The sequence below is a fragment of the Microtus oregoni genome, unplaced genomic scaffold (assembly GCF_018167655.1).
Source record: "Microtus oregoni isolate MIOR12 unplaced genomic scaffold, Mior012 000050F_007, whole genome shotgun sequence".
Lineage (NCBI taxonomy): Eukaryota > Metazoa > Chordata > Mammalia > Rodentia > Cricetidae > Microtus > Microtus oregoni.
Genome location: NW_024543231.1, coordinates 430048 through 445587, shown reverse-complemented (window position 1 = coordinate 445587; position 15540 = coordinate 430048). Strand labels below are relative to the sequence as shown.

General features: G+C 38.0%; 2 protein-coding genes across 3 annotated transcripts; both read left to right on the top strand.

The window, feature by feature from the left end:
* The first annotated feature begins 39 nt into the window (after window positions 1–39).
* Window positions 40–12362, top strand: LOC121436929 (cx9C motif-containing protein 4). 2 transcript variants are annotated; one of them, XM_041636826.1, is made up of 4 exons: window positions 40–82; window positions 409–609; window positions 7440–7507; window positions 11995–12362. In XM_041636826.1, the coding sequence occupies exons 3-4, from the start codon at window positions 7450–7452 to the stop codon at window positions 12138–12140; spliced, it is 204 nt and encodes a 67-aa protein (XP_041492760.1). In that variant the 5' UTR covers window positions 40–82; window positions 409–609; window positions 7440–7449; the 3' UTR covers window positions 12141–12362. The 2 variants fall into 2 exon arrangements, with proteins under 2 accessions (XP_041492760.1, XP_041492759.1); XM_041636825.1 differs by lacking the exon at window positions 40–82 and having other exon boundaries at window positions 90–609.
* On the top strand, window positions 1914–7421 carry LOC121436928 (protein p13 MTCP-1). Its single transcript, XM_041636824.1, has 5 exons — window positions 1914–1953; window positions 5283–5434; window positions 5551–5721; window positions 5803–5854; window positions 5941–7421. Exons 2-4 carry the CDS (start codon window positions 5330–5332, stop codon window positions 5848–5850), a joined length of 324 nt encoding a protein of 107 aa, XP_041492758.1. The 5' UTR covers window positions 1914–1953; window positions 5283–5329; the 3' UTR covers window positions 5851–5854; window positions 5941–7421.
* Window positions 12363–15540: the final 3178 nt, after the last annotated feature.

Below are 15540 nucleotides of genomic sequence, written 5' to 3'. Positions count from 1 at the left end.
GCCGAGCAGCGCGGGTTTCACGAGGGTGGAGCCTGGGGCGCGGAGGCGGTGCCACTGCTAGCAGTGCCTGGGAGACTCCCGGGTCGGTCTGGGCTGGCGTAACAGTGGGAAACTGGGTGGTGGCGGGCAAAGTCAGTCTGCGCCATAGTTTGGGCCGCTGGGCGGCTGGGTGGCAGGGAGGCAGTGTTTTTCTGCCGGGGCGTACGTGGGCGGTGAGCAACTCCGAGCGCAAGGGCAGATGCCTCCATAGTGCTGGCGCCCATTTTGCCCGCCCTCTGAGGAGCGCCCTACGCGGCCTACACTCGTCAGGGACAGCTCTTTGAGGCAACTTCGCCAGGAACAACGACCTATTTTGAAAGTCGGTCCTAAAACAGTTAAGGTTTTATTTTATTTTGTTTTATTTCCAAGTCACAACCCTTGAATCTCTCTGGACCACTTCTGGCTGCTGGCCTGACTAACTTCGATTCTAGTGACCTCGGCCCTGGATGCCCCTTGGTTTGCCCTGGGCTCACGTCGCGATCCCTGCTTGAGTGTCCCGGGGTGGGGGACCTGAAAGTTTTAGCCTAACTGTTCTGGAAGAGGAGTAATTAGTCCAAGAAACATATTCATGTGAGTAACCTTTTACAGAAACAGTGTTTTACTGTGTCTGAAAAAGCAACTCCAGTTTGCTTGCTGTTTTTTTTTTTCAAAAGCTTTTAGATATGGATTTGTTTGATACAGGAAAAGAAGGACTGAGAGAGGGACTTCACATTTTATTCAGGTTCGATTATATCACATCAAGTAACTAGTTCTAGGAAATTACAAATTTCCTCTGATCTCTTTACTGGTGTCAGACATGATTAACTTATATGTAAAACTAATTTTGTTTTAAAATATGTCAATGAACTAAGGGATAAATGTACAAATCTTCCAATTTACAAGTTTACCAATTACACGAGGGATTTAGTATTTATTATAAATGAAAACAAAATATATAACACACAGTCTCCATAGCACGTAAGTTTTTGTTTGAATTTGTTTTTTTCAAATTCCTTTTGTAGTTCTGAAGCCAGACAGATATGGCAGTACTGGAAAGGGAACTTATTCAAGCTGCTACTTGAAGAGGTGTTGATGCTTTGCTCTCCTCTCCCAAGTCAGTTCCAATCAAAGTCTTAGCACAAGTCCCAAATCCAGGGCACTATGGTGCAATATATATGCCTTACAACCTCTCTTTTTACCTTATGTTTATGCCACATCTTTCCGTGATTAAGTTTTATAATGATAAATGTTGGAGAAATTGCAGGGGTGTATTGGACCTATCTGCATTTTCTCTTTAACTTTCAGTTTTATGGCATATGTTATATATTTTCAGTTATTGTTCATAACTAACATGTCCTGCCTTGGTGGGACAGAAAGTACTGCTCACCTTATTACAATTGTGTAAGGAATGTTTTTTATAATTTATCTCTTTAGCCACCTTCAAGAAGAAAATACTTTTGTTTGTTGTTTTTAGTCAGTCTCTTATTCCAGAATGTTCATGCTACCTTTTACAGCTCCAAACATTTGATCAGAGATGGAAATAATGATTAACATTCACAGCAAGCTTATTATGTGCTAAAGACTACTACAAATTTACATACATAGTGTGTGTAAACTACCTCAACTGGAATCAGGGTCTGCAATCTCTAGCAATGTGAACGAACTAGTGGACTGGTTATCTAATTTCTCTGTGTCTTACTTTCATTACCTTTAATTAGGTATAATACAAATGCCCATCTCATAGCATTCCTCAAAGATCAAATGGGTCAATGTACCTACACATGTTTTTGTTTCTGTTTTTTGTTTGTTTTATTTTTCGTTTTTCAAGACAGGGTTTCTCTGTGTAGCTCTGGCTGTCCTGGAACTCTCTGTGGACCAAGCTGGCCTTGAACTCAGAGGTCCTCCTGTCTCTGCTTCTGAGTGCTGGGATTAAAGGTGAGTGCCACCACCACCTGACACCTAAACATATGTTAAAACATATGAGAAGTGTTTAATAAATACCTTTGCAGTCAATATGTTTATAATTTTATACCTCAGGGAAACTGAGGTAGAGAAAGATTAGATTGTCTGAGGGTTGCAAAGCTTCTAAATGGTACAAGCAGGATTCATTCATCAGCCCAGCTGATACCTGGGCCTATGTGATTTGGCAACTAAAATTATAATTGGATGAGGATCGTAAATGGTTTCAAATAATTAGCCTATTCAACCTATTGATACTATTTAAAAGCTCAAATACCTCAAAATTAAAGTAAGTCATATTCTTGTAAAGAAAAAAAATACAAAACCATTCTTTCTGTAAAGGAAAAAAAAAAGATGGTTTTGTTTAAATTACAACCAAAGAAAGCTCCTCTGTATTCTGTCTTTTATTTAGAACTTAATTTACAAAATGTATAAAAATAATGTGTCTAGGTCAATATGGCTTTTGGAACCAAGGCAACTTCTATGGAGGCCATCTCTTTTAGTGGATGTTTAGCTGTAAAGTTATACAAACGTATTTTGGGTTGCAGTTGTATTTGAAACTTGTAGTATTTTTTTAAGTAAAATTTCATAGGTTTATATTACATGTGTTGTATTGTACCTTGTAACTAAATTTATCCTGCAGTTTTAAGATATTCTTAGTTTGGAGAATCTTGTATTTTGTGAACAAATACAATATGCCAAAAATGTTCTCTAGTCAATTAAATTTGGGAAATGTTAAACTGTATAAAATCTCTGTACAGTATAGCTTAGTTGGAGTTTTTATATACTAATATGCTTTTATGATCTCCAATATTCCCAAACTTATTTGACCAAGGAAATGTTGGGATCAAGTGTTCTAAAGAATCACATCTATGGAAACGATGTTTCATTCATCCAACATGTGATTTTTATAGACTTTGATCTAAATGCCTTTTGCTCAGCCTTTGCTTTTATCTAGTGAGGGTGTTGATGTTTTCATAGTCATGTGGTGGTTTATCAGTCCTTTGATCACTGCAGTTGCCTTTCTCTGGGCCCTTATGCTCTGAATGATAGGACACACAAATCCAGACTTAAGTGCTGAGTGTTGTTCCATTCCCAGGCTCATCTCATCAATACCCAGCCTGTTACCCTTTGGAGGTCACAGCAACCCACTATTTCTTCTGAGAATATTTTGTAGTGCCTGATAGTAATTCAGAATATCACATACTATCTGCCTTCTCTTCCCCTGGAATTATTTCCTTCCAATGTCAGTATGACCAATAAAGTTTTGTTTTTATTCAAAAGAAATTTAAATGTCAACATGTTGGTTGTTGCTAGGACCTATCTATATCTATGAAATTGAGATGTTCTTGAAATTTTAACAGTTGGTTCCTGCTTAAAAAATGTGTGTGTATGTGCATATGTGTGTGTGCTCGTTTTTATTTTTGTATTGAAATTTACTGGGGGTATTGTATGTATTTCTAAAGCTCTACAAGAGAAGCAGAACACTTGTATTTTCTAAGTGAAAAAAAATGGCTTACAACATATATAAGAAGAGACTCATGCATTTTAGGCAGATAGAAAGCAAGAGCAAGGGTATGCAGCTTGAAACAACACTGGTATTTGAAAGAAATTTTGGCTTAAATACAGTGGTAATGGTGATATTTGCTGGACTTGCTTACCATAGGGTGTAGCAACTGAATGAGAAGAAGAAATTCAAGATAACTCATAACTTTTGAGTGTACAGAAAATGTCATATTGCCATACAGAAAGCAGTGTTTGGTTAAGGAGAAAGGATGCTATCATAAGTAAATTGAAAATGAGAGAGTACATCTAGGTGAAAAAGGGGACATGTGACAGGTTCAGAGTCATAATCACTCTGGAAATAAAATGGATAGCAATCATACCTATTAATTCGTCACACAAATGTGACCATATTCTCTCTTTCTCTCTCTTTTGAGACAGGGTCTCCTTATGTAGTTAACCTAGAGCTAAGTTATGTATACTAGTTGGCCTCAAATTTTCTATATATATATATAGCCCAAGATGGCCTGAACCTTGTTCAGCCTCTGGCATGCTAGGATTACAGGCATGCACCAACATACCCGTTTTGAGACAATAGTTTTTACTCCTACTTTTCTTTTAGGGGATGAGCAGAAAAACAGTGTTGGGGGAATCATATTCAGGATGGTGTCCTTGACAAAAAAAGGACTAGGTTTAGCTTCATTCCTTTATTTTTTGCTTCTTCTCATTCCATGTGTGCTCTGGACAGTATCACTTTGAAGGCCCTAACTATCTCCCAAACTATGCTTCATTTCCTTTCCCACTAATAGCTACTTATTAAGAATGGGGGGTCTCTACTGTGGGACAGATACCCACTGATGTATTTGTGCTCTGCAAAAAGTAGGAATACAGTGAATCTGCATCATGATGCTATGAGTGGTTTCCACAAGATTCTATTCATGAAAATGCATGTGGAGTTATGAGCTCAAAAGCTAGGCATAGAACTGTTATGGAGAGTTTCCTTGCTACCACAAACTCTGAGAACAGTACTTTATTTACATCTCGTAAAGAGCAGAGAAATATTTTTTAACCTTCTAGTTTGTAGAATAAAAATTTTACAATTATACCTCTGTTGAAAAACTGGCTTCTATGACATCCTACTTAAATGAAATAGGGAGCTAGCTGGATGGCTATTATTTGCTTTCAGAAAGTCATGAAACTACACTAAATATTTTTCCTAAAATGAAAATCCCTTTCTGATAAGCCTCACTAGTATAAATAACTTTTTAAATAAAATGACAGATATTTCCTTTCCCCTTATAACAAACTTAGACTCATTTTAGAAAGCTGTATACATCATTAAGAATCTTTTTTAAAATGTAAGCAGTTGGGGAGTGGCTTTTATCTGAGGAATATGGGATGCATGTGTCTGTTTCACTACTTTTCTACCAAAATCATGTGTCCTTAGGTACACTTTTGCACATTTTCTATTGTTAACACACTACCGTTGAATACTGCTTTGTCGATGTAGATGAGAGAGGAACTGTGTCCAGCCTCCTGTAGTTCTCATCTCTCCACAGAACAAACTTAGAATTCTTGAATGCTTTGCCATAGAAAGTTAGGTGTACCTAGGCTTTGCCTGTGTGTCACTTGAGTTTCTTTTTCAGAAAGCTTAAGATGGCATTTGATATGTTTAGATTGTACAAATAGATATGTATGAGGCTTGGTTCTGTTTGGGTTGCTAGTCCCAGGTCACCTTGCTCACTAGTGAGTTCATCCCAACCTTAAAAGTCACACCTGTGTCCTGTGCGCGGATGCTGCAGGCTTAGGTGGAGAAAAGCAGGGCTAGAATTGGAACCCAAAGCCCAGAATGGCAAGAGAGGATGTGGGGGCTCCACCCGATCATCTCTGGGTTCATCAAGAAGGTATCTACCGCGACGAATATCAACGCACATGGGTAGCTGTGGTGGAAGAGGTAACTGCTTTCGTTTAAAATTTATTTATTTATTTGCTTTTACTTTCAAGTAACCTGGTTTCTATCTAGTCTCAGTATTCTCATGTCTTTGGTTTTATATTTATCATTCCTATTAGGAGACAAGTTTCCTAAAGGCTCGAGTTCAGCAAATTCAGGTTCCTTTAGGTGATGCAACTCGGCCAAGTCACCTTCTTACTTCCCAACTACCTCTCATGTGGCAGCTCTACCCAGAGGAGCGCTATATGGATAACAACTCTCGCTTATGGCAGATTCAGCATCATTTAATGGTACACATTTTATTCAATAATATTCCTTTGTCCTGAAGATCTTACAACAGAGTACTTTATAAACGTTCCCTTTTCTGACAGGTCAGGGGAGTACAGGAACTACTGCTTAAACTTTTGCCTGATGATTAACCTGGTATGTATTTCTATTTTTTTCTCCTTCTTCCCTTTCTTTCTTTTCACTCTATTCAGTTGTAGTGATTTGAATGATTTTTTTTTCAGGTGCTGGAATTCTAAGAAGATATGCTTCTCTGTTCAATTCATTATATGGCAATCACATCATTCACCACTGCAGTGCTCCCACCCTTGGGTCCTTGTGGGGAGGGAGTAGTTTGAAAACTGCAGATGTTTAGGAAGGGTCATGAAGAACACTGCCAGTGAAACTACAGAGAGAGGGTTACACAGGGCAGAAATCAAGCCAACAAAAGCATTTAGTCAGGAAATGTAACTTGAAATGACTCCTTTGGAAATTGCCATAGAACCTTTAATGGACTTCATCAGCTGAACCTGGGATTTGGTGAATCCCAGAAAAATCAGCACATGCTTCAGAACAAATGCCCTCATCAACAAGGACTTGGTACTGATTTAGAGAGAAGAGAGCAGCTTCTAGCAGCATCAACATGTATTTGTCACTTATTTCCCTTGCAGCAAATTCACCCGCCTTTCCTTCTTCCATCCTGTAAATACCTAAGGTTTTATTCTAGTGTTTCCCATCCCAGTACTGACGTAATTTGGATATACTGAAAACTTGAGGAGTTCTGGGAGAAAAAGGTTATTTGTACTGATGAAATTAGTTTCAAAGGCTCCTATGCCTTTCTTCTTTCTGAAACTGTGTCTTTGATTTGTTTTTACAAGATTCTCATCAAAACCCTGTGAATCTAAATTCTTTGATTACAAATATTTTACTTAGTTGGCTTCCATTTGAGCTCAAAAGATAATGTTACCTTTTATTGGCACTTTTCTCAAGAGATAATAGCAATTAACATTACTAATTCCTGGGAAAGTGTTTGTTTTACTTGTAAAGAATTTCCTGAATTAAAGCAGTCATGACAGTTTATGTACATTAAAGTAAGATTTTGCTTTTTAAAATAAGTCTTGGGCCCAGAACAGTGGTGCATGCCTGTAATCCCAGCTATTTGGAAGACTGAGGCAGGAGGATCACTTGACCCCAGGAGTTTAATGCCAACCTAAAAAACATAATGAGGCCATGTCTTAAAACAAACAAAAATCACTTGGTTATAATAGTTACTGTGTATTGAGTTCTTACTGCTTTCCAGTTACTATTCTGTGCACTTTATATATTTTATCATGATTAGTCCTTCCGTCAGTTCTTTGAGGTATGTATAATTCTTATTGCCATGAATAGTGAAAGAAAAAGTATTCAAGAAGTTTAATCATTTACCAAGGGTTCCTTTTGTGAATCATAAAACCAGGCATTGGGGTAGGCCTTTAAAACTGTGGTGTCATTCCAACATTTGTTTACAATATTCAAGATGACTAGACTGATTTTTTTCATGTCTGTATCTTCTGTTCTTAATGAGATGGAAATACAAAATATAGTTGATTTATCTTATTAATTAAGAAAGAGTATTTTTAGTGCAATCATTTTTCCAACAATTGTAAGGTCATACTATTTGCTCTAGAAGAAAATTCCATGTAGATAGACATCAAAATCTTTATTATTAAAAAAGCAAAATTGTAATATTTTTTTTTTGTTTTAGTTTTCTGGATATGCCACAAAAGGATCCATGCCAGAAACAAGCCTGTGAAATACAGAAATGTTTACAAGGTAGGATATAGATTTTTTAAAAATATTTTTTTTAAACTTTACCTGTCAACTAACTATAAGAAACTAATTATGAAGCCGGGCGATGGTGGCGCACGCCTTTAATCCCAGCACTCGGGAGGCAGAGGCAGGCGGATCTCTGTGAGTTCGAGACCAGCCTGGTCTACAGAGCTAGTTCCAGGACAGGCTCCAAAGCCACAGAGAAACCCTGTCTCGAAAAACCAAAAAAAAAAAAAAAAAAAGAAACTAATTATGAGCCGGCAGCGGTGGCGCACGCCTTTAATCCCAGCACTCGGGAGGCAGAGGCAGGCGGATCTCTGTGAGTTCAAGGCCAGCTTGGTCTACAAGAGCTAGTTCCAGGACAGGAACCAAAAGCTACGGAAAAACCCTGTCTTGAAAATCAAAAAAAAAAAAAAAAAAAAAAAAGAAAGGAAAAAGAAAAGAAAAAAAAGAAACTAATTATGTTATCAGCAACTTTCATTAGCTTTAAATGTAACATTTCTATAATTAATCATGAATATTTTCTTCATCATATTATGAAATCTTTAGAATATTAAAAGTAATGCTTTGTAGGGAATGGGAGACTGTCTTCAGTGGTAGAGCATTTACCTAACATGTGCAAAGCCTCAAGAGTTCTATCGTCAGCACCACAAACACAAAAAAGTGATGTATTTAAGCTATGGGTTCTTGAGTCCCATTGTACATTAGAATTACCTAACTTTTTTGTTCTTGTTTTGTTTTGGTTTTTGAGGCAGGGTTTTTCTGTTTAACACCCCTGGCTGCCCTGAAATTCATTTTGTAGACCAGACTGGCTGCAAACTCAGAGGTTCACCTACCTCTGCCTCCCCAATGTACCTGGAAAACTTTAAAACTTGTTTAGCACATATAAAGCAAACTTCCTAGAGGTAGGGTCTAAGCAGGAATCATTTTACAAAGCTAACCAAGTAATTTTAATGCACAACCTGAGCTAAGCAAAGTCCTTCTACAAAAAGACTGGTTTGGAGTTGAGGATTTGGCTCAGGGATAGAGTACATGCCCAGAATGCACTAGGCCCTTGTTTCCATCATGAACACTGTTTATATACACAAACAGAAAAACCCAAGGATGATAATGCATACTTATAATCTCAATACCTTGGAAGCAGAAGCAGGAGAATAACAAGTTCAAGACTAGCCTGGGCTAAAAAGTGACAGCCTATCTCAAAAACTCAAAAATACATATCTACACATCATATAGACAGGTTTCAATACTAGACTTCAGGGACTAGGAATTAGCTCAATGGAGGACTAATTTCCAAGTAATCATGTGATCCTCAGTTTGATTCCCCAGCCAATCAGCTTAGGGCATCTGTTTCAAAACTCAGGTGGCTGTGGTTGTGTGGTTTACTTCTGGGCCCTCTGTTGTATTCCATTAATTTTGCTCAAGACTGCTTTGGCTACTCAAGGTCTTTTGCTCTCCATATGAGTTTAATATTTTTTTCTAGTTTTCTGAAGAACATTATTAACATTTTGTTGGGGATTACATTGAATCTGTAGATCACCATCAGTGGTATTGCTATTTTATCAGTATCATATTTATAAGCAGAAAGAATTTGACATTCTGCTTTCCTATTTGTATTTATTTTCTTTCTTTCTCTTGCCTGATTTTTCTGCTCAACATTTCAAGTACTATATTAAGTAAAGTAAAAGAGAATGGAAACTCTTTTTTAGTTTCCCCCTATTCAGTATGATATTCGCTATAGGTTGTATTTAGCATTTATTTAATTTTTAAATTTTTTTAGCATTTATTCTGTGAGGATACAGTCCTATTTTACCTAATTTCTTCAGGCTTATTTTATATGGGAGGATGTTGAATTTTATTGGGGGCCTTTTTTCCATATCTACTAAGGTGTTGGTGTGATTGTTTTTACTATATTTATATATTGTATTTATTGAATTCTGTATGTTGAATTATATTTGCATCCTTGAAATGAAGCCAACTCTTTTCATTGATGTCACTGAATTAAGTTTTGAAGTAGTTAACAGGCTTTCTACATGTATGTTCAATAAAGGATATTGGTTTCATAGAATAAATTTGGAAGATTTTTTCTCTTTATTTTACTTTTTTTGTATATGGTATTTTGGCTGCACATATATCTGTGAATTACATGTGTGTCTGGTGCCCATGGAAGCCAAAAGAGGGTTTTGGATCTCCTAGAACTGAAGCTACAGACAGTTGAAAGCCATCATATGGGTACTGTGCATCAAACCTAGGTTCTCTAGAATAGCAACCAATGCTCTTAACTAGTGAGCTATCCAGCTCCATTCTTTCTCTTTCTACTTTATGGTGTAGTCTAAGGACCACTGGTGTTAGTTTTTTTGCTTTTGTTTTTGTTTTTAAAATAATGGTTGTAGAGCATCTGTATATGTAATAATTGGAGCGGCGGGGCTGCGTCCCCAGCACCCCGGCCGCCTGGCTAGCTTATGCCCTGAAATAACAACACACAAATTGTATTTATTTAAACACTGCCTGGCCCATTATATCTATCCTCTTCTCGGCTAACTCTTGCACCTGGACTAGCCCATTTCTAATAATCTGTGTAGCATCAGTCTTACCGGGAAAGATTCTAGCCTACGTCCATCCTGGGTTGGAGCTTCATTGCATGTGCCTCAGAGAGCAGAGCTCTCGCGTCCGCCTGGGAGAGGGGAGCATGGCTTCTCTCTGAGCTCACTTCCTTTTCTTCCCAGCATTCTGTTCTGTTTACTCCTCCCACCTATGTTTTAACCTATCAGGGCCAAGCAGTTTCTTTATTGCTTACCCAATGAAATCAACAGATTGATATATGACACTCCCACATCATGTATAGCTTGTGCAAAGCCCTAAATTCAATTCCCACTACCACAAACATGTCAGGATTTGTGCTTTTTTTTGATGGAAGATTTTTTTTTATTATACTTTCAGCCCCACTGCTTGCTATTGATTTATTTAGATTTTTCATATTGGGGGTTCAATTTTGATAGGCCATATATACAGAAATTTGTCCATTTTCTTAGACTTTCCGAATTATTGGCATATTATTTTTCAAATTATTATTTCAATTGTTTCTAGTGTAATATTCCTTTTGTCTTCTATTATTATTATTATTATTATTGCTATTTATTATTATTATTGCTGCTGCTGCTGCTACTGTTATACTGGAAATTGAACCTGGAGCCTTGGGCAAACATTCTAACAATGAGTTATACTCTCAAGTCTCTTGTTATTTTTTAAATTTTGAAGTTAGCCTATCTAGCCTTGAACTCACTCCACAGCCCAGGTAGGTCTTGAACTTGAGATCCCCCTTACTCAGTCCCCTGAGTATTTTAGGATTATAGCTCTATGCCACTCTGAGCCTTCTTTCTTTGGATTAGTTTAGCTTGTTTGTCAATTTTGCTTATCTTTTTAAAAAGTAAACTATTTCATTGATTCTTTGTATTTTTTGTGTTCTCTATTAAATTTCTACTTGATTTTTATTTTCTTTCCATTTATTAATTTTTGAGTTTGGCTTGCCCTTGTTATTTTCTAAAATCTTGAGATACATTAGTAGGTATTTACATAAGATATTATTTTTTAATATGGGCATTTATAAATTATGAGTTAAATGCACTATAGATCAAATAGACTTAATAGACTTTTACAGAATATACTATCCAACAGCAGCAGAATACATATTATCTTCATCAAATTATGGAACTTTCTCCAAGATAGATCAGGCTGGATGGCTTAAGGGTATGTTGTTCCCCATTCCAAGAGCTTTTGGTATATACAACCAGCTTAAACCACCACTAGCTCATGTTTATATGTAGCTAAGTGAGGACTCACTTCAGGCCCTCAGTCTATATAGCTTGGAGACTGGCAAATGTCCTAGCCACACACTGCATTCATGAGCATGGAGGCCAACCCATTACTGAGTTCTGAGCTGGGAGTGGAGGGATGCAGGTACTAGGCAATCCACAGGTGTTGGTCTTGGCACTCTGAGCCTTAGAACCCATAGTAAAGCACATAACCATGGTCACCTTACCTTTATGTTTTATAAACCTAAAAAAAAAAATGTCTTCCTTTTATTTCAGAAGAGAGGGGGCATTAAACTTTACATTCAAGCCGAAGTTTGCTATGAAATTATGAAAATGTGGGTTGTATGCATTTTTCTAATTCATCAATTTACAAAATGGGACTAGAGGCCACTAATCATATCAAAACTACTGCCAAAGACACTTGAATAAAACACAAATTATATATTAAAATAGCTTTCAACCACTTATAAATTGATTTTCTTCTGATTAGAGTTTTAGATAATTATTAATGAATTCTCCTTTTACTTTTTGACCTGTTGAAGATTGCTAAACAGAAAGAATTCAACAGAGTTGGGTATATCTTCCTTCTAGGTGCTAAGTGAAAAGGGTTGGAAAATTCTTAATTACCTTGTACCTTCTTAGTTTTATGATATCAGTACTAAGAGTTGTGTTTTTCAGCCAACAACTATATGGAATCGAAGTGTCAGGCTGTCATCCAAGAACTTCGTAAGTGTTGTGCTCGATATCCCAAGGGAAGATCTCTTGTCTGCTCAGGAATAGAGAAGGAAGAAGAAAACCTGACATTGAAGTCTGGATCCAAGTAAAGTTGTGCTGAGAAGTTAAATTCTGCTTCATGTTTCCCTCAAGTGTGTTTTATTTACTACCCCTTCTTCAAGCCAGGTAGCAGCAAACAGCAAATGAAAAAAATTAATTATAAGAGTTAGCAAATATGCCATCTATGCAAAATAGACCAAAATAACCTGTTAGAAAATAAATATGTATAATGTAAAATGGAACTGCTAAAATAAACCTGTTTTACATGAAAATATTGGTTTGTTACTGAATGTATTTTAAGAGACTAATAGATACAGATATTAATGGATTCTCTTTTAATCCGTGAATTCAGACTGTTATCTTGCTTGCCAAATCTTGGATCTCTGTTGAATATGGATAAGATACACAGATGAATGTGTAGAAAACAATTTATTATAGCATAACCTGAAATATTCTAAAGAGTAAGTGGATAATGGCCAGAGATCATTATGCTAACATACTTGTTGAAGTAGATTGTATTCTATTCATCTTTTATGTTTTTAACTTTTATTTTTATTGTATGTGGATAGGTATTCTGCTTACATGTGTGTCTCTATACCGTGTGTGTTGATTCTTCTGGGAGTGGAGTTACAGACAGTTGTGAGCTGCCATGTGGGTACTGGGAAAAGAACTCGGGTCCTCTGAAAGAGCATCTGGTGCTTTAACCCCTGAGCAGTCTCTCCAGCCCTGATTGTATACTATTTTCTAAATTTCAAGAATAGGTAGCTTTCCCAAGGGTGTTTTCTTGTCCTGGTGATTGATAGGCACATTTGGATTAACTTGAAAGAATGAGAGAACAAAGGTGTGGCTTTGTTCTTTACCAGAAAAACCCTGGCTAGATAGTAATCTTATGATCTTCCCAACAGGTCGGAATGTAATCTACCCATGGTGCTCAGATCAGATTCTTTGAATTAGTAATCAAAGTCCCACAGTTTCATTTACTGGTTTTACAAAGTGCTGATTATGGAAGAAGCCATGCTCAATAAACTTCAAGCCAGATAACATAACTAGCTATTTAACAGGACAAGTGGTGTCAATGATAAAGCTTAAGTTGCATGAGGCCCTCCAGCATTAGAATTATAAGACCCTTCATAGATTACATGCTACACTATTTTAAAGTTTCTTTTAACCTAACTCAACACCAATAATTCCATTGCCTTCCAAATGCCAGTAGGAACATTGTTTTTTTTTTTTTTTACATCCCTATTGCAGTGCCTAGCCACAAATACTTAATATTTCTTCAGTGTTAGGAGAAGCACATAGGTTATCCCTCACAAGAGCATCTTGGCAGTCAGGAGCAAAGGAATACCACAAAGTCATACCATGCAACAAACATCACACAAGAGATTTACACAAGAGAGACACAGAATGGCAGCTGCCTCTGACCAGAAACAGAGACAACAATGGACTGGGTAGAGAGGCGATCTTTTTTTTTTTTTAATTTATTTATTTATTAAAGATTTCTGTCTCTTCCCAGCCACCGCCTCCCATTTCCCTCCCCCTCCCCCCCAATTAAGTCCCCCCCCTCAGCCCGAAAAGCAATCAGGGTTCCCTGTCCTGTGGGAAGTCCAAGGAACCCCCCACCTCCATCCAGGTCTAGTAAGTTGAGCATCCAAACTGCCTAGGCTCCCACAAAGCCAGTACGTGCAGTAGGATCAGAAACCCATTGCCATTGTTCTTGAGTTCTCAGTAGTCCTCATTGTCCGCTATGTTCAGAGAGTCCGGTTTTATCCCAGGCTTTTCCAGACCCAGGCCAGCTGGTCTTGGTGAGTTCCCAGTAGAACATCCCCATTGTCTCAGTGTGTGGGTGCACCCCTCACGGTCCTGAGTTCCTTGCTCGTGAGAAGTTCTCTCTCCTTCTGCTCCTGATTTGGACCTTGAGAATTCAGTCCTGTGCTCCAAGAGAGGCCTTATCATACAACAAAAGTATATGCTCTACTATGTTCATAGCAGCATTGTTTGTGATAGCCAGAACCTGGAAACAACCTAGATGCCTTCAATGGAAGAATGGATGAAGAAAGTATGGAATATATACATATTAGAGTATTACTCAGCAGTAAGAAACAAGTACTTCTTGAATTTTGCATACAAATGGATGGAAATAGAAAACACTATCCTGAGTGAGGTAAGCCAGACCCAAAAAGAGGAACATGGGATGTACTCACTCATATTTGGTTTCTAGCCATAAACCAAGGACATTGAGCCTATAATTAGTGATCCTAGAGAAGCTAAATAAGGAGAACCCAAAGAAAAACATATAGGCATCCTCCTGAATATTAACCTTCAGCAAGCGATGAAAGGAGACAGAGACAGAGACCCACATTGGAGAGGCGATCTTTTGAAGGGTCTATGAAGCATGCACAGTGAGCTAATAGAAAAGTACAGTGCAGTTATAAGTAGATCTTTGAGCATTAAGCCTGAGTCACAGAAGCAGCAAGGGGCAGGGTGAATTTCCACCTACCAATTACTGTAAGTGTTACAGCTCTGAGGGGAAATGTTTCCCCAATACAAGTGTCGCAGCTTTGAGGGGAAATGTTTCCCCAGTTCAAGTGTTACAGCTCTGAAGGAAAAGGCATCCTGGCAGTTCCGAGCCAAGGAACACCACAAAATCCCTCCACACAACAAACCTCACAACAGATTTATTGGAAAAGATATAAGAGGGTGTAACCTGATTTCTAATTGGTCTTAATAATAAAAACCCAGAGTCTGATATTACGGGGTAAAAGCTGAAAGAACAGAGAAGCAGAGAAGCCAGCCACTTGTTCTTACCTCTATGAAATTCTCAGACCAAATTGGATATCCTATCTCTACAAGTCCTCAGACTGTGCTGAGCTCCTCTCTCCTCCCCGCTTATATTCCTCTCCCTGCCCAGCCATATTTCTTCCTGTCTCCACCTCCCTAGAGCTGGGATTAAAGGCTTGTGACTCCCAAGTATTGGGATTAAAGGAGTGAGCCACCACCACCTGGTTCTTTTTCTCTTTGAGACCAGATCAATCTAGTGTAGCCCAGGGTGGCCTTGAATTTACAGAGATCAGTCTGCCTCTGCCTCCAAAGTGCTGGTATTAAAAGTGTGTGCCATCACTGCTTGGCCTCTTATGGCTAAGTAGTGGGTTAGCTCTGCACTCTGATCTTCAGGCAAATTTTATTTGTTAAATCACAAATCAGATATCACCACAATAGAGTGTTGCCCTTGGTTTAGGAGCAAAGCAGCAAAGAACTAAATGGGAGACAGGCATTATATAGGGTTTCTTGGGGGCAGAATTTTAGATTTCCAACGTAGGGACTGGTAGGACTTCAAGTCCTGATTTTGGGGCAAGCTTAGAGATTGGTGGGATTTTGAGTTCAGGTATTGGTGAGTTTTTGAGCTGAGGGATTGGTGGGTTTTCAAAACCCAGAAGTGAACTCAGACCT